This window comes from Triplophysa dalaica, chromosome 17, assembly GCF_015846415.1.
Source record: "Triplophysa dalaica isolate WHDGS20190420 chromosome 17, ASM1584641v1, whole genome shotgun sequence".
NCBI classification, from domain to species: Eukaryota; Metazoa; Chordata; class Actinopteri; order Cypriniformes; family Nemacheilidae; genus Triplophysa; species Triplophysa dalaica.
Window position 1 is genome coordinate 8,731,114 of NC_079558.1, and position 18,647 is coordinate 8,749,760.

General features: G+C 38.0%; 1 protein-coding gene across 2 annotated transcripts in view; it reads right to left on the reverse strand.

Moving 5' to 3' along the window:
• Positions 1 to 779: 779 nt before the first annotated feature.
• Positions 780 to 18,647, reverse strand: part of ca10a (carbonic anhydrase Xa) — a 145,965-nt gene continuing 128,097 nt past the window's right edge. Inside the window, exons 5-10 of one of the 2 annotated variants that reach the window (XM_056770519.1) lie at positions 17,553 to 17,738; positions 9,825 to 9,920; positions 7,256 to 7,328; positions 4,256 to 4,410; positions 3,852 to 4,026; positions 780 to 1,515 (exon numbers count right to left, since the gene is read on the reverse strand). In XM_056770519.1, the coding sequence (XP_056626497.1) occupies positions 1,493 to 1,515; positions 3,852 to 4,026; positions 4,256 to 4,410; positions 7,256 to 7,328; positions 9,825 to 9,920; positions 17,553 to 17,738 (708 nt within the window). In that variant the 3' untranslated portion in view covers positions 780 to 1,492. Of the gene's footprint in view, positions 1,516 to 3,851; positions 4,027 to 4,255; positions 4,411 to 7,255; positions 7,329 to 7,355; positions 8,421 to 9,824; positions 9,921 to 17,552; positions 17,739 to 18,647 lie in introns of those variants that run through there. The other variant, XM_056770520.1, reaches the window with a different exon arrangement.

Here is an 18,647-nt window from a genome sequence, read left to right on the forward strand (position 1 = left end):
CTTTTAATATCATTTCACACAGCAGCTGTTACGCTTAAAATCCCAAGACCTTTTCATTGCCTTATTAATGGAATATTATTAATATCCTCTGAACATCCGAGTGTCTCGCATCCCGTTTTATGATATTTATAGTCCTTGGCAGGAACAAGTATCACGCGCAGAAAAAGTGAGTCTGCTCCACTGAGATATACTGTATCACAGGTGTTTGGAGGCCCCGGGGTGATTATTTGTCAGGAGTGAAACACTGGGAGTATTTATCTATCAAAAGGTTCAATTATGTTTCTTCCACTGCGGGCTTGATAGAAAAATGGCCACAATAACCATGAGCTCGAGCTGTTGAAACTTTCTGCCTGTCCTTATCTTTTTATTAGCCATCTGTAAGGCAGGGAGATAAAATACCAGACTCGCAGGCGGTGTTTTTCCTCACACCGGGTTAAAACAAGAGGCATGCTTCATTGATTGAAATATAATTAAAACAAAAGGTGGGGGATCAATTCTGCCTCCATCTGCTTAAGGCAAGTAAGTCCACAGCAAATCAACAGGAGAGAATGCTGCAACGCTTCTTTCAGCTGGATTCCACCTCATTAAATGTGCCATTAGAAATCAGCTTTTTTGCACTTAGACCAATACCACAATTTAATGGGTTTCAGAGCAAATCAAAATAAAAGAAGCTCGTAGGATATCCACACTATATATACTGCGTAAAAAAAAGACAAGAAAGTGAGGCCTGAATGAGCATCCCAAAACAACGACAAAGACATTGAAAATATTTACAAAAGTGAACTTTCCAAACACATTTATTGGGCCGATAACATTAATCAAACACAGTGTATGACCATTGTAAACAATGAAACAAAAAAAGGCATCAGCTCTTCTCCGGAAATTCAAAGTGCGCCAAGCGTAAAATATCAACTTTTTTCATTTATTTTTCCCTCTGATATTATTTTTTTAAATGTTTATTTGTATCTTTACATATTCATTTTTAGCATGAATAATTCTATTTACAAGGCCAAGACACTCATTGTATCACAGACAGTATCACCCTACATTCTTCTCTATGATGGTGTCGGCGGTCTCTCCCCCACAGAAAGATTAAGAATGCAGTGATGCTTTGAGGATGTCGCTGTTTAGGGTTCAATGTCCTGACCCTTTGTTCCAGATTTGTAGCAAGTTGTCCATATGTACAAAGGCTAAAAACATCCAGTTCCATTTGTGGAGAGGCTATGAAATATATGTTGTTTTTTAATTGTTTTCTTCCCAAAAAAGGTATCAAAACATTTGAGTAGTTGTTATAACTGTATGTCACTAGTTGACTGGATGTATGAAATTGGATCTCTTTGCCAACGGTTCAAAGTCTCTCCTGGGGTTACTTTATTCTTTACAACGTCATGACTATCTGGCGGGATATATGTCAGTCTTGACTGCCCCATCAGCATTTCCCATCATTCTTTTTCTTGTGTTTAGTGTTCTTGGGCTGATCCGTATCCTGGCTTTATTTCAGCAGCCACTCATTCACTGTGAAGGGAAAAATAAGATGATTATGATCCTTGGTATGTATGAAACATATTCAGTGCATAAACCCTTGAAGGTAAAATGAACAAAAACATTACAAAATCTTTCATCATTTATTCACCCTCATGTCATTCCTGTACGAATTTCTTCTTCTGAACACAGAAGATATTTTGAAGAATATTGGTAACTGAACAACACTGGCCCCCATTGACCTCCATTGTATGTACACAAAACCACATTTCTCAAAATATCTTCTTTTGTGTCCCACATACGAGTCATACAAGTTTTCAATGAAATGAGGGTGAATACATGTTTTTTTGGGTACCCCTTTAACAGACTGTAGTGGAGTAGGCGGGGCGAGACCGTGGTTCGAGTCCGGTGAGTAATTGTGAATGAGCGCCAGCTGTGCGCACACCGGGCTCGAATCACGTAGGAGATAGGGAGCATATAAAAGGAACGAGCGACCAGAACGTCGAAGAGAGAGGACCGGGCCCGAACATATGTTAAGTTTATGTTTTGTTCGCCGGCGGTCGGCCGTGAGGGGCCGCCGGCTTTAATTATTTATATTAAATGTCTTCCGGTTCCCGACTCCTTCCTTCCTTCCATCTCTGAATCTTATTACACAGACTATTAGCACTAAACTGAAATCTGATTGGCTCAGGAGTGCACCTTTTATGACAGCAAACAGCCCATATGCTGTCTTTCTTTAGTGGAACACAAAAGCAACAAATAGCTCTAGATATACATCAGCAGTTTGTATCTTACGAGCTCCAAAATACCTAAAATACACAGTAAAACCACCATTTACATCCTCGACTGTGCTATAATCCAGTTCTTCTGAAGCAATACGTTAGGCGTGAAAGAAAGAGACCAAAATTGAAATTCTTCCCTGCAGAAATGTGCACCTAGACCACATTCACCTCCAGGGAAAAAAGCCCATTTCTTGCACAAAGCTATTGCGGTACATTGAAAAAAGCAGCGAAATTGTTGAAAACGTAAGGGGGAAAAAACAATGACAGCATTTTTATTTATGCATAAACTATCGCTTTAAATGCAGCGATGAACAATAGTTCATGTTGAAGTTTCAACAGTTTAAGTTTCATCCCCCCAAGCAACATTTTAACATTCAATTAGCATTCAATTAGCCTGCAGACACCTCACTGTGCTGGTTTTTACAAAGCATACATCGCTAGCTCAAGACACATGACCTCAGATGCCTAACTAACGCTTATTAAATGCTTCGTTCTGTTCCTTCACCCCCAAGATATTTATATATTTTAACAAGTTTATTATAATAAAGGAAGGAAATGGTTCGGAATCGCTCATTCACCTCCTGGGACGGAAAATTCAACCTCTTGAGCTAGTTCTGCAACGTGTTCGATCCGTCAGTTCAAGTAAAACCCCATAATGAAATTCTATGATAAGAGCAGGCTAGATAATATGAGTTCTTTTTGTCCATGATCCTGGAGTGCTACGGGGCTAACACAGTTTGCAAACAGGAGAAGCATAAACATATTGTGTGCATCTCAATCTGGTCCTGTCTACGAGAGTAGTAGTAGCCTTGTTCTAAAGGGATTGTCGCGCCATGTCCGGTGTGGACAAATATTAAAATTATAATGGGTTCTAATTCGTTCTATTGTCTCTATTCGCGTCACATCTGGTGTAGACCAGGCATCCTAACTGAATATGGTTTCTTCTTTAGTAATGCAGTTGGAGTTATAATACCACGTGTCATTTTACTTCCAAGCGGTATAAGGGACATTACGGGTGTTGATTTTTTGAAGCACCAAAAAGTGCATCCATCGATCAAAGAACTGCTCGACACGGCTCCGTGGTCTTAACAAAGGTCTTCTGAAGCGAGTCGATGCGCTTGTTTAAGAGAAATATCCATATTGACAATGGTATTATTGTTGATGTCTACCTTCCGTCATCTCTCGATTGTGTGTGAACCAAAGAGCTTAAAAAAGTCTACACCCATTCACTCCCATTCTTCCGCTCTACCATTTTCAGTCAGGATGCCTTAAGGGTGAGTAAAACATGGGGAAATTTTGATTGGCTAGTCAAGTATCCCCTTAAATGTGATTATTGAAAACCTAAACATATATTATCATGTACAGCTGTATTTCAAATAAATATGTGTAATACTTGAATATACTTGAATCTTCAGCTCCCTAATTCTTCCTCAATAACCTCAATGTTCATTGACCGACATAATACATTTATCCATTCTGCCTGGGCATCAATGTTGTCTTCGAGAATTTGAGCTAAATTCAAGTTTAATGCGCTGTCTTCCTCTCTAATTCAGAGCAGGCAGAGTAATGACAGAAACAGAGACTGACCTCGATACTGCAGTTTCTGTGCCCTGTTGTTGGGACAGTCCTTGCCCTGCATGCTGAAATTGATGTTGGTGCGGATGCAGCGGTTGTTCAGTGGCTGCACCGGGCGCACGTTGTCGCTCATGCTCAGGAATATCTGCGAGGGCTGGTTCTGACTCAGCAGCCGCATGGAGTGCATCTGCCGGAATAACACGGAAGGAGCAAAGATTTCAATCCTGTTCTCTGATGACAGGTCAGGCAATTATCACACAGTCAATCCAATCCTAACACACTCATCAAAACCAGTCAAGGGAGCAGATGTTTCCAAAACCTATTTATTACGCGACACCCACCAGCACACCTGTGGATGTTTTTGCTGCGTCAGTTGACACATTTCACTCTATAGAGTAGAGTCTTTATTCATCTACCTGCATCTTTGTGACGTATATGGGTTTGTTCATCAGAATCCAAGTTGCGGTCTCGTAACAGGGTGGGATTGTCATCGATCCTTCATAAGTGATAAAACTCGATGTCTCCGGATACACCTCCTCGATGTTTAGCCCCGAGAGAAGATATGCATCGTCTACACCAAACAAGAGAACGTAATGCATTCAATTATTTTTATCTTGAGAGTCATTTTATAGCAACAGATGTGTTCTTTGAGTAATCACAATAAATCCTTAACCCAACCTCGTACTTTGCAGGCACATTTTTTAAACGTAATAAGTCTTGAAATTACAGCAGCAACAGAACAACTATAAGAGATAAAAGATAATTTTCCAGTTTCTTGGCTCGCAGATGCTCCAACCTTTGTTCTGTTTATGCTTCGCCTTTGATTTGTAGAACGGCCAGTGACAGCTCGTGTTATTTTGACTTCACAATAGTGGTCTGCATTAGATAATGCAACGCTGAATTTATGAAGCGCAGGACATATTGAACTCACCTTCCGCTGACAACAGACCAGTAATGGCTTCCGACTCACGTCAGCCAGAGGAAATAGTTCATTATTCTGTCTCTATTCCATTGATTGCCACTTTATATGAGGCTTGGAAAAATCCTGAATGTTCGCAATTCAACCAGCATCAACGCACAGAACTTTGATGGCTTTGGTGGCATAAATAATTCCTTTTGGCTGTGGGGGAGGGCGATATGTTTGAAAAATACATGCGCTAGCTCCATAGCGCTGAAGTGAGGGCTGCTAGTGCGTTTCCAGAGATTCAACTGGGAACAGAGCGGGAGGCCGTGGAGACACGGTGGGGTGTTCTGACAGCTGTCAAAGCCCACGCTCCTCTGCCCTCCCACAGTAAGACTGTCGAGTCATCCCTGAGCTCCGCCGGCCTGTGTTCATGCACCGCTGAGGCCTCTGGGATATGCACCAACCACCAGGGGTCAGAACGTTTAATCTATTCATCAACACTTTCCTCACCCCTATTAATTCAATTATGAAGGGCCTTCTTACAAAAGTCCCTTTGGTGTGAAAAATGCCACGGAAGATTTCCACTACACTGCATTTCTAGTGTAGGCCATAAAATATTCCAAAACCAAGATGTGGTTCGACTGAAGAAGATGCGTTTTTCTCAACACCTTCGTCTCGCTCTCAAAGAAGTCTCAAGACGAGATTTTGATTTACAAAACAGTATATATAGAACAATGACGAAACATTGTGCAGTGCTTACACAATTAGCAAAAATGTTGTTTGCTTTATGTAAGTGCTGCACTAATAAAGATGACGTAACAATGAGTTTAAATAAAAAACAGGAGTTATTGATTTAGGTTTCATTTTGATGTTTGACATCTCGCTTCATTACATTTTTAAACAAGGCTGAACAAATGAGTGATTAAAACTTGAACCTGCGAGTTAAACCTTCACTTGTGATTCGTTTTAATATTCTGCCACAACTGAAACTAAATGACAACAATTTTACTTCATTTTAAACTATAACAAAAATGTAGTTTACTGCATGCATTAGGAATGTAAAGATTCACTCAGCTCACGATGAGATTTACGATTCTGATCTCGCGATGTTATTTAATCATGATTTTTTTACAGAATGAGTTGAGGAAATTTAAAAATGAACAAATGCCCTTTTATTATTTCTCTAACGCTGCACAATTCTTTGTAAAAGAAAAATATATTTTATGTCAAATAACAAAACTAAATTTCAGTTTTAAAACAAATCAAATAAAAAAATGAGTAATACAAACGTCTCTTCAATATAAACAAACTAAGACTTTGTCTATGCTTTTCCTAATTTTTTTTTTTAAGAAATATCAGCATATCCACGTTTACCAAGTCTGCAGAAAAACAGTGGCCCCTGTTGTTCAAAATATGTACTGCGATTTTTTTTAACGTCTCAACCGACTCCAATCGTCACATATTATAATAGTTTTTTAACCGGTTCACGGTTAAAACAACGCTGTTCCAGAAGAACTTTCTGGTTCAGTTTTTAACACTACTCAAACGTTTCAACAGAACAAAACTAACAGAACATTTATGACCGAGTCAAAATGTTAAACAAATATATTTTTATTAAATATGTACAATTAAAAAATAATATTAAATAAAAATCCATAAAAGTCTTTCTTGACCAGCGTTTACATCGCGCGAAGTAGTCTATTATATACATTTAACTCTTTCACCGCCATTGACGAGTTATCTCGTCATTTTTAAAAAAAACGCTTTCCCGCCAAAGACGAGTTTTTACGGCAATCAGTGTTTCTACTGTTGTACAGCAGGTGGCGCTATTACACACCTTTGGGAAAAAGTACAGAATCCCAGAACGTATATGTTTTAGCGGTTTTTAATGATTGTTCGGAGTGTAATCTGGGCAGAATCTTTGACAAAAAACTTTAATTATCTCATCTGTTTAATCAAAATGATGCATTTTTGAAGAAACCTACCCACATCTACGGAGTGATGAAAAACGAACAAATGAAGATAGAAGAATACGGTTTCTTTTGATTAAAATGTTAAGACTCTGTTCTTTCATTTGACATATTGTTTGTCGATATATTCTTTACAGAAAATATATAGTGAGCCATTAAAGTTAAATTAAATTAAAGTTAAAACATTAAAGAAAATGTTAAAAAACGCTGGCATAGGCTGGCAACTTTTTTTAAAAAGGCTGGCGTCGACTGAGTTAATAGACAAATACAAATGCGCATAGCATATCTTTCAGAAACTTCACCGCACATGTGAATTGGCTGTAGCAACCTTAAATAAACTGTTATTAGCGGTAACTTTATTGCCGTTGATACATGATTTAATTGCTGATTTAAAATAAGGGTCTCGCATTATACTGGTATTGACAGTAACCATGATTTTAATAATTGTAATAATTAATATCACATTTAAATTGAAAGACAAAACAGAGTTCATCAGAGACAGTAATTATTACGGTCAACAATATCATTCGTGTTTTACTTACTCTTATATGTTATTCTTGTAATGGTGTCTCTGTTCAACATTCGATTCAGAAATGAGTTTGAAGTCTCAGATATCTGAAACAGAACAGGTGTCAGGAAGGGTAGAGCGAAGAGAGAAGGACAGTGATAGATAGGAGAGAAGAGAAATGGAGGTGTAGACAGGGGAAAAGAGTTGAGAAAACAGAACAGATTATTACTGACAACTTGATTTCTGAAAGGAAGACAACACGACTGAAGAAATGAAACGGGAGAAACGAAACATCTCTTGAGAAGTGTAAGATATAATTATGTTTTCACAATCAAAGCTTTATTTACCTGGCAAGAATACAATATCTCAACTGAGGTGACGGCATTAAACTTTAACAGATGACTGAGCAGATGCACAAAATACCACAAATGAAACTAGAAAACAATCTATGTGTCGAAAACAGCAGTTTGTTAAACAATCACTTATGACACACTAAGGTAAAAAAGTTGTTCAAAAGTTGTGGCTGCATTTAACAATTTTAGTAAGACAGCGTTGACAGAACCAACAAGGACAAGTTATCAAGTCTAACTATTCTTCAATACTGCTCCTTTCATTGCTAATTTGAAGCACTTTCATTTTCAGCGATTAAAAGAAGTGTGCCTTGGGACTACAACTCAAATGTCTTCTCTTTTGACCTGTTCATCGAGTGAACGGTCTAAAAAGGTCTAAAAGTCTTGCTCGCATCTTTTCAAGACATTCTGCGAAAGAACCAGAGGCAGCAGCAAGCTATTATCTCTCTCTTTCAAGAAATAATTAGGGTCGACTGCACAGCGTGTGAAACGAATGTGGCTATGAAAAAGATTAGTTTTTACTATCCGTCACGATCAATGTTTTTGCCTTACCGGGAACATTTTTGCTTCTGCTAACAATTTATTCTTACACGTAGCTGTTTATGCCACAATGCGAACGTGTGGTTCAAACTCATCCTCCTCCATTTTGTTGCTTCCCCCTAAAATGATGGTGCACATTTTGGTATCCCTTCCATTCATACTATTAGACTCATATTGGAGCCTTTCCTGAACGTGTGACGCCATAAAAGTGAACACAGCGTGTGGTACCTTACCTTGGTACCTTAAGTGCTTCTGCTCTGTCACATCAATGACAGGTGAGGACAAACAGTGAGCCAATGAGAAATGATCCTGAACTCGAACATAAAGAAAGTCTCTTATGAAAAATACCCCAAAAGTCAATTCTTTATCTTTTTGCTGTAAATATCATATACAAATATCATAACCGCTCTTTAACATAGTCAGAACCGCTTGGCCAAAATGATGTAGTCTATGGGGATAAAATAAAATGTCCAACAATGCATGCAACAACGTTAGGAAAAAATACATCACATAATGTAAATATTTGTTCAGATTTGACTTCTTTTTTGAAGCTGCTTTTTTCTGTTTTACATTATAATCCAATCGAGTAAACCGTGTTTAAATAAAAGTCCTGATCGCTTTTTTAAATCCCAGTGGCGTCATCGTTTTCTTCAGCTCAGAGCGTCTTTTGAAGACTGTGGAAAAATTGCCCTAGTCAAGCACCTTTTTCACAGCTAACCAATGACAAGCGAGTAGTTAGTAGCGAGACCTTTTGCTTCCATAACAACATGCGAGGAAGCTGATTGGTCAAGCAGGATAAAGCTCGAAAAAATAAAATGGCGGATGCAACAGCGAAGCATAGTTTTGTTTAAATGTAAGAAACATTTTTTTACTTTCAATAACATTCGATTCCATTTCTTTCTAGCGAGAAGTTAGTATTGTAGTTTTATAATATGTGACTGGTTATTGCAAAGATGCTCTCTGTTTACTATAAAGCTGAGCGGCCTTCGTGCACAAACGCTGCCTCTGAAGTCATTGTCAGCTGCTATTTGTAACCACAACGCTGCAAGCTTTTTTTACTCTAATAAGCGCCATTGTCAACAAAATGTCAGAACCTTATAATTCCAATGTGACGATTTCATTGTTTCTGAGTATATCTGAATATTTCACAAGGGTCTTTATTATTATTGTTATTATAATTATTAACGATTATATTAGGTTTTAATGGCAAAGCCTCATAATTCTGGGTACTGAGTGATGGAGTGAGTGCATGAACTAGGCACAGTCCATATGGTCAGGCAGCAGAGGTGACTGCACCAGGCTCACATCCAGGGCAAAGATGTCTGCGCCTGCCACTGACGTTGAATGGGTTAATTAGCTTAGCTTGAACTCCAGGCCTGAGGGGGGAAATAAGGTAATGGGCTGTAACAGCTCTCCAGACGCGTCTCTTCACAGACATTTAACAAGGAGGAGAAAAGTTCTTTGGTAACCTTGTCCTTCCAGAGTGACAGGGAGTTTGCCAGCGGTCTGTTAATTGCATGGCTGATTGTGTCTGGAGTAGTTATTTATTTATTGAATCTATTGAGATTCTAATCAAGCTATAATTTGTATTCATCACAATAAGGTGATTTAGACATCCGTGTCAATCCGTATTCACCTTCCTGTGCAACAAATGTCCAATAAGACAACCTAAAATACTTTCTGTAATGTCACTATGAATAGGCATGTACTTACCTTCATAAATATTGACACTATCACCAATCCATTTGGACTTTTAGCAGCCTCTGTGTAGTTTGTGTACAGTTCATGGTTGTAATGTATAAGCTGCACCTGTGTGAACAAAATCAAAGGTGATTATTGTATTTTTAGTTCTTGTCAATCAACGTTTGTTTGTTCAAAGCATAAAACATAGATTTCCTGTAATCCAACACAACGGTCATGAATTTGATTTCCGGCAAATGCACATACTCATAAAATGTAAGTGCACTAAGGGATTCCTAAATGTAATTTGTACACCATCACAGAAGACTGTCAGCTTTAATACAGAATTATCAACGACTGTCTTAGCTCTTTTTTGCAGAAATGATGAGTTATTTATGTCGACTCAGTGTCAGCTATGCAGATGTTGTGAAATGAAATCCATACTTGAGGAATTTTGAAATACGAGCATAATTGGGAATAATTACAGATAAATTATAATTTGCTCTGTAATTACAGAAAATCCCGTTTGCGCCTCAAACAAATATGAAAAACCAACACGTCAGTTGAAATGAGTTGGTTTTGTGCCAAGCTAAGAGTCGATTTGGATAACAGCCGAAGTTTTTTGTCATTACAGATGGCTGCAAATCACAATCGCAGGTAAACAGCTGCCGCCTCCTTTGTTTGAAAACGTCGGTCAAACGTAAATGTGAATTCATTGTGAGGCGCTGGTAATCTTCCTCATGTGAACCGAGTCCTTAAGAAAGAGTTTAAAACGCATGAGGGTTTAGTTAGGTGAAAAGGTCTCTTCGCGCGTCTGATAAAAACAAGTGTGGAAACACAAAGATTACATTGTGCTGAGAACAATTGTTATAAAATAACAATGCAAATTTGCATTCAGTACATGTTTTTTAAATATATCTTATCCATCGACTGCATGTTGTAAACAAATGTTTTCAAGTCGACCCCCTTTTAGCCCGCTGTGTGGTTTTCATTTAAAAAAATTAAAAACTGTGTGGCTGATCGTAATTATGAAATATGCAAAAGCAGACTCCGGGAGTGACAGATCGTCTATAAACTTAATCGAGAAATGCGATTACGGCGCGAATGTTAATTTGATCAGATTTTGTGTGAAGCTGGTGTTTTCTCCTAACTTTCTAACCAGCAGTTTTCGGCTGGCTGAAGCTGTACACCTTCCACAGAGATTAGGAGTGCAGAAGATACATTTTGGTAAGCAGTATTAGATGTGAGCTTTCCACTCGAGAGCCGCCAAAATCCATGGATTTAAACCCACGGGTACAGACTGGACAAGGAGCAAACTGCTTTGGGGACAAATCTACAGTATTTGTTTACATCTACATTTCTTTATAACAGAAATAAGTCATTTTTTATCTGTCTGTCCGTCTGTCTACCAATCTAGCTTTCTATCTGCACACGCACGTACGTACACACGCAAACAGACACTTACACACATGTATAGAGTATATGCATATACACAATAAAGCCACAATGGGAAATATGCATCTAAACGCTATAACCGTGCCAATCTGTCAACAATCCATTCTAATGGTAGATGAACCTCAAATGCATTCACAGAATTCATTTAAAATGAAAAATAACCGAAAAAGTACTTATAAGTGTCTGTTTTTCTAAACATTAAAATCATTCCGTTTGTTCCTCACCCAGCGGGGAAACAAATGTGAGAGATGACAGCGAGCGGTCACCTGCAGGTGCCGTTGGTAATAAAACAGACTTAGATCCTTAATGACCTTCTTGTTCTTCAAAAATAAGTTTTTATAGACTTAATGCCTTCTCCAATATACTGCATATCCACAATGGCCTTTCATAACTAACGTTTGGTACTGTGTGTAATTCTGTAGGATGTATGGAATAAAATGCAATATAATATGTATAACTGTCTTAAGTGTATAAAGACATTACATAAGGAAGCGTAATGTTTTGATGGCCTTAGAATGAGCTACTTCCATTTACAAAAGGGTCCCCTTACATGGAATCCACCATGTTGTTTCTACAATAGCCCTAAACGCACAAACCGCTCTACAGAGGGCATTTCGTAAATACGTTATCTTCTTCGGCAAACAAAGTAAAAACATTGCAACATCTTACGTCTGTGTCAGCCGCCGTAGTGCTTCGAAAGTGAGGGGTGCAGTGAGTCCTTGATTGCAATTCACAACCTTACCACGAGATGCCACTAAATTTCATACACCGGACCTTTGAAGTCACTACTAGATTTTATGAAGTTGTTACTTTACTCACCAAGAATGTATTTTTTTTCATAAAGATGAGATAAAGAAACATTTGTTATGTTTTCTCTTTCACTGCAGTGATGACAGCAAATGTGCAAGGGCAATGCATCGTGATTCACATTAATCATACCTGTCTACGATTCTGAAATTGCAAAGGCTTCTTTAAAGGATTTTATGTCTTATGCACAGCTCTTCCATGAACTACGGCTCTTTGATCGATAGGAAATGCTGCTCGATCTAAAATCACTGCGAGATTTAACCGGTTTATAACGTGCATTTGAAAAAGCAACACTTTTCAAACATCATCATTATAAATGTAATATATTATCATAAAAATACGCAAAAAGGTGCGAAGAACAGCGATAAAATATGCCCTTTGGCATTTCCTGGAACTACAGCTTTGTCCCAAAATTTTGGCCCTGTGAAAGGCCGAATGTGTCATAAGAGCGCGACTGAAGGCTGGTAAGGCTGTCCCATTTGGAAGGCTGCTTCAAAGGCAGCCTCAAAATGAGACCTTGTTTCCTTGTTTTAAGGTTCCGTGTCTGTTTTTAAAAGTCAGAAATGTTTCTCATCACCACGTGACAGGAGCAGCAGGTGACGTAACTCGGCTAGACCCTCTTGTTTTGGTTCACTTTGTGGAGTTTGGGGGCTGCAAAGACAGAGACCCCTTTTTTTAAGTCTGCGACCTTAGAAAGTCACAGCCATCGAATTGGGACACAGTTTACATGTGAAAAGTGTACTTCTTCCGTGGGCCTGCGGCGCTTATTCGGAGTTTCTGCGCGAGAGCGCCCTCTTTCATTCAGATGTGGCGGCATTTAACTGTAATTCATTGAGAAACTGTGCAAAGGAATTGTACGGTAAATCGTCACAGCGCTATAATGTCGGGTTCTGGTTGTTTACGAAGATTTCAGATTAGACTTTATCGTAAACTTTCTGTTGCTTTTTCAAGCTTCCTGATAGGTACCATGATGGGTTGATTTATTTTGCCCATTCTACACATTTCTTGTTCCTCAAGTAAATTTTCTTTAAAACACCAGAATCTAAGTATATTAAAAGTGTTAAAAAGAGAAATGTGATCAACACAGTATTCAAGCATTTAAAAAGTACAGAAAGTCTTTTCATTCCCTTAAACAAAGTTAATTTGGACATCCAAGGTTTCAGAAGGACATCAACGATATATTGTTTTCACAAATAAGGGCATCTGAAATGTCCCTTATGAAAACCTGTACCACACTTCTCTTCTATCTCGGTACAAATTTGTTACAAAAAAATTGACGACCGGCAAAGATGCTTATCTTACCATATCCATTGGTTTTGTGTTATTTGTCGACAGAGGAGAGGTGTTAAACAGTAGCAGGAAATGTTTTTCAGGAGGCACGCACACACGCAGACGGATCTGTCAGACCGAGGAGAGGTGTCTCTGCTACAATAGGAGACAGCCTGTGCCTCTGGTGGGCCCTCTGACAAGCTCTTTATTGTGTGATAGCTGGCTTAGACCTACGATGGGCGAAATATGAAGACAGCAAGTCGATAGGAGAAAGAGAGGTGGACGGCGCTAAATGGACAAATGAAAAGCAGTCGCCTGGAACCGCCATCCGATAGCAGATGAATCAGAGCGTGCACTCATAAAGCAAATAAACGAAATGGCCGGGAGTACAAAGAGCCATCTGATTTGATTACGTGAGAGTTAAGCTACCCCGTAAAGGAGTATGTAGCTGGTGTGCGAGAGGGCCGGAGCATACGGCATGACTTCAATGGAAACGTCCAATTGCCCATTACCTAAGTGGAACACAGTCAGAATCTATTTGAAGAGGGGGATGTGGCGTTTTATTATTTTTTCTTTGTGCAATTTAGCCTGTGTGACATCATAAACCAAGGAGAATTTGTTACGGTGAAAGTTGATTTCTGTCTGACTTTTTGACGTGGTACTTTGCTATATTTAGCGTATGGGAAAATGGGATTTTAATGAGGAAATTTACTTGGGCTGTTGAGAAGTGAACAGTGACAGTAATGTGTTATTTTTCTACAATTGATAATTGGAAATTAATGAAAGGGTGAAAGAGGGGGTGATAAAACCAAAATGTGTGGGCTTCTGGACAATTCAACAAATGCATTATTTCAAAGAAACATTATCTATTTAATGTTTATGTATTCGATTGTACATCATTTTTCATAGGTCTAGCACCGTGGTTTAATTTACAACAACTGTTATGCAAAAATAGCGTATTGAAATGTTTTTCAAATGCGCATCATCATCACATAAAATGCATTTCTTATAATAAAACACTTTTAATTGTGGCAATCCAATTAAAAGTCCGAGCAGGAAAGCTGCTATAAAAGAATCCATAGATACATCGATGGACGGATGTATGGATTTTTTGTGCATCGTGATGTACACAAACTACTTAAAAGACTGTGCAATATTTTCAACAGAGCGCTGGCTCAGTCTGTAATAACACTAAACACATCTATTCACCCAATGTGATGAGTGACTTTATTGAGTGGTGCTGAAGCATGTGAGATGGAATGGGAAACATTAAACAGACTAATATCAAATCACAGTGGAAAGATTTTCAATCGTTTGTCCGCTCTTCCAAGATTAACTGAAATGTAGTGCAGTTTTAATGTGCTGTTACATTTTGTTCCTACATTCTTTTATTCAAGGTAACGGGGGAATAAAGAGCTGAAACCACTTCTGCAGGATTTTTAAAGAGACATTGCTCAAGGTAAAAATAAATCTTAAAATAAATCTACTGTATCTTGAAACAAGTACATAAAAATGATGTGTTCAAAATTCAGTAAAAATAACAATAATGGGCTTTCAAATTGATTAATCACAATTAATCTATTCCAAAACAAACGTTTGTGTTTATATAAAATATATATGTGTGTGTGTGTATTGTATTTATTTATATTTATAAATACACAAACATACATATTTAAAAAATGTAATATATATTTATACTCTTTGATTTAAAAACAGTTTTAATCGTTGTGATTAATCGATTTAACAGTACTAGTAACAATATGCCGAGCCGTCGGGTCTGATTTGGCTTGGGATTTCAGGTTTACTTTATTTGATCTTTAATGTTTATGTCTTGTTTAGAAGTTCCAGTGTGTGACTTCTTTTGGGATACTGATGAAAACAGTTGAGCTCTCAAACGATTAAACGCGATTAATCGCATCCAGAATAAAAGTGTGTGTATTGTATTTATTTATATTAAACAATAATTTAAATGATAAATATTTATATATATTTTTATTTTTCTTAAGTATATACATGTATGTGTTTATAAAAACATATTATATGTCTGTGTACTTTGCATATTACTTTAGTAAACACAAACATTTATTCTGGAAACGATTAATTGTGATGAATAGTTTGACAGCCCCAGCAAACAGCATCATTTTCTTTTTAGTGTCAGTGGGTGTTGATGAAACTATACAGCTGCAGAGACACAAATCACAGAAGGGATATTCTGGAAATACTCTGTTTCCCATTCGCTTAAGCATAGTTTTCAATAATAAATAGGTTTTCCAGAAGAAAATACTAACTTGTTCTAAAAATTCAAAATTAAAAGTTTAATTTTGCATAGCATTGCTGTAAAATTTAGTTTGCTAAATTGGGGTTTGTGCGTCACACTTTTTATTTAATATGTATTAAACATGAATGTTTATCAAGGCCATTTATTCTTCCAGTCAAAGCAACTAGCAATTTTATGTCTCAACCACAGATGGCGACGGCGAAGGCAAAGTAAAAATGCAAGCTTTAGGAGAAAATTCTAAGAAACACCTTGCATATTTTAGCACTCATTTCATCATTGGTGTTTCATTTGCAGTTTGTGAATGAGTCCGGCCTCATGGATCAGGGAGAATGAGGCATGAATTAACTCCGAGGTGTTGCAATGCATCTACAGCAAGGCAACTTTCCCCTGGGTGCCATAAGCACGAGTCAAACGTAATCTTCAGAAGAGCTACTTCAGAGGAGCTAGGTGGAGATGTGTTGAATGTTACAGAGACAGACAGCCAAATAAAGCTTAAAAGCTTGCTTGCTTTTGAATGCAAAACAGCCAGCGGTCGGGAGATATTGCGAATGTGTTGGCCGTTTTAAGTTTTAATATTCTTTCTCTCTGTTCTCATTTCAAGGACAGGCACGGTCCCAACCCATTTGGTTCAATTTACATTCTCAGAGCTTTGTAAGCGTGTATGGAAAACAGTTCTTAAAAACACAGACCCAACTGTGACCATCACAAAAAGTTGGATTTCGTTCGAGTTTAAGCACTGGAGAAGTTCCTACATTGACACCACTCTTTTGTATATTTTATTTAATTTTACAAACTCGGATTGGAATTTCTCTAGCTTTCACTAAGACTGGGGTGTTTATTGTCTAACATTATAAATAAAAAATCAATTAAATGACTAAAGTGACTTTCCTTTTTTTGACAAATGGGATCCATACTCAAAAAAAAACTACAGTTCTCCAGACAGTTCACATTAAGGTGTACCAGGCAGCGCAATTATTATATTTTGCTTCAGTTACGATGTTTGCAATGGTTTAAATAATTTACACACATTCTTATCGTGTCTATAATTTAAGGTTAAGGAACAAGGCTTCCAATCATCAAGTACCTAAAACTATAGCGTACAAATACAACCGCATTAAAATAATTTTTGAATAAAACCAAAACAATCTGTCAAGAGAAGTAATGTTTTAAATACAGAGTTGGCCTTCTGGTGCCAGGGTTATGCCTCGGTTTGCCCTGACAGACCGTTGACACTTAAGTTTTATTATTGTTGGATTATCAGATGACTGCCGCAAGGGGGGAAAAGAAATTATAATCATTAATTACTGCGGATTTGCCTGTCAAGCTCATGCTTATTTTGTTGCCACACAAATCGTGGTTCTTATTACCTTCTGAAAGAAATGTCAAGGCTTTTCTGACTGGTGACTTTATCAAGTGATGAAGGCTGCAGTGCCGTGCCAGTTAAAATTATACCCAAAGCGTAATTGAGAAGCATTTTCCAGCCTCTTAGTGGGAGACTACTTAAATTAGAGAATAAGTCGAATAAGTCATTATACATTACTGATACAGTCAGAAATATTTCAGCCAAAATATTTGCCTTTTTCAGCGTGTTCATTGTTCAGAAATTGCAAACAGTTGCTGGCTAGTAGTCTCTTTTTGAATACTTTTTTACTTATAAATCTGATGCAAACCCGATAAATATTTCATGAAATTCATGCTCCTAGGCACAGTTTTAATGTTAACCAATGCATAAAAACACCAAAATGTATTTATTCTACAGCAATACTTTCTATTGCCTGCTAAGCATTGTTTTATGCCTACGGCTACCGGTGACCTCAGAGGCCAGTTTTCTTCACAGTCTCTATAGACGGTGACCTCAAAAAAAAAAAACATCAACCAGCGGCAACTTAAGGCCTCTATGATCTGGTCTGCAGCCCACTCATGATGCAGGACACACAAGTTTCAAAGCTCACCTCCCCAGAGAAGGCCTGGCCGTTGAGCAGATGCTCCGAGCCCTGTCCATCCTCACTGCCAAAATGTAACCTTATCTCCTCAAGGCGGTGGCTGTACGTCACCGGCCCACCAGAGATGTTGACTAGATGCTCTTTATCCAATCGGAGTGATACATGGCGGCCCGTGTTGTACATTGTCCCTCCCACCTTTAGAGGAAATAAAGAGAATGTTTAAGAGTAGAGTAGAAGAGTAGAATATATAAACAGTTTTGCAGAGACTCTGCATGTACATATATACAAATACAAAGATCATTTTACAGAAAAATAGACAGAGGGAGGAAATTAAATGCAATACAATACTACTGTAAAAAAAAGACTTGGCTTGACAAACGCAGAAACAAAACCAGAAGAACTTTGTCCTCGCTGCTTAAGAGCGCAAGAATCTGCCTGGAATCGATTACATCTGAGGCTTTGAAAAGAGAGGACAGAGATACAAGAACCCCGGATAGCAATCATTATCAGTGTATCCGCTTATTTATTTATATTCAGGGTTTGCTCCAAAGTGAGCTATTGATATTCTAAACACGATGTTGGAAATACTTCCATCACTCTTATCTATCTATCTTTCTTTCTGTCTGTCTCGCTTTTTTTCCTTTACGACTATGCCTTCAAAATGATTTTCTCTCTCCAAATTCCCAAAGAAAGAGGCCTGCCCACACATCGTAAATATTTTATGGAACCTCTGAAAAATCAATGATTTGTGTAGGGTAGAGGGACGAAGTGAATAAGAAAGAGAGAATGAAAGAGAGGGAATTGGGAGAAGGGGATGTGAACCCGAGAGGATGGGGTGTGCGGAGATTGTGACCCATTTAAAGGATTAGCAATCTGTAGGGTTACCTAGACTCCTCCAAGAAAAGGGCATAACATTTGAAAACCCAGAAGAGGACATTGAGCAACGATTATTCATGAACTACAGATGGCAAAAGTGAAAGAGACGAGGAAGAAAACGTCATTGTGTGGTTTCACAAAAGAAAAAGCCTATTGATGTCACATGACATTAGAGCCGATGTCAAAAACTGAGATGTTTCTGCTGCTGTCCAACAACAGCACTGGATA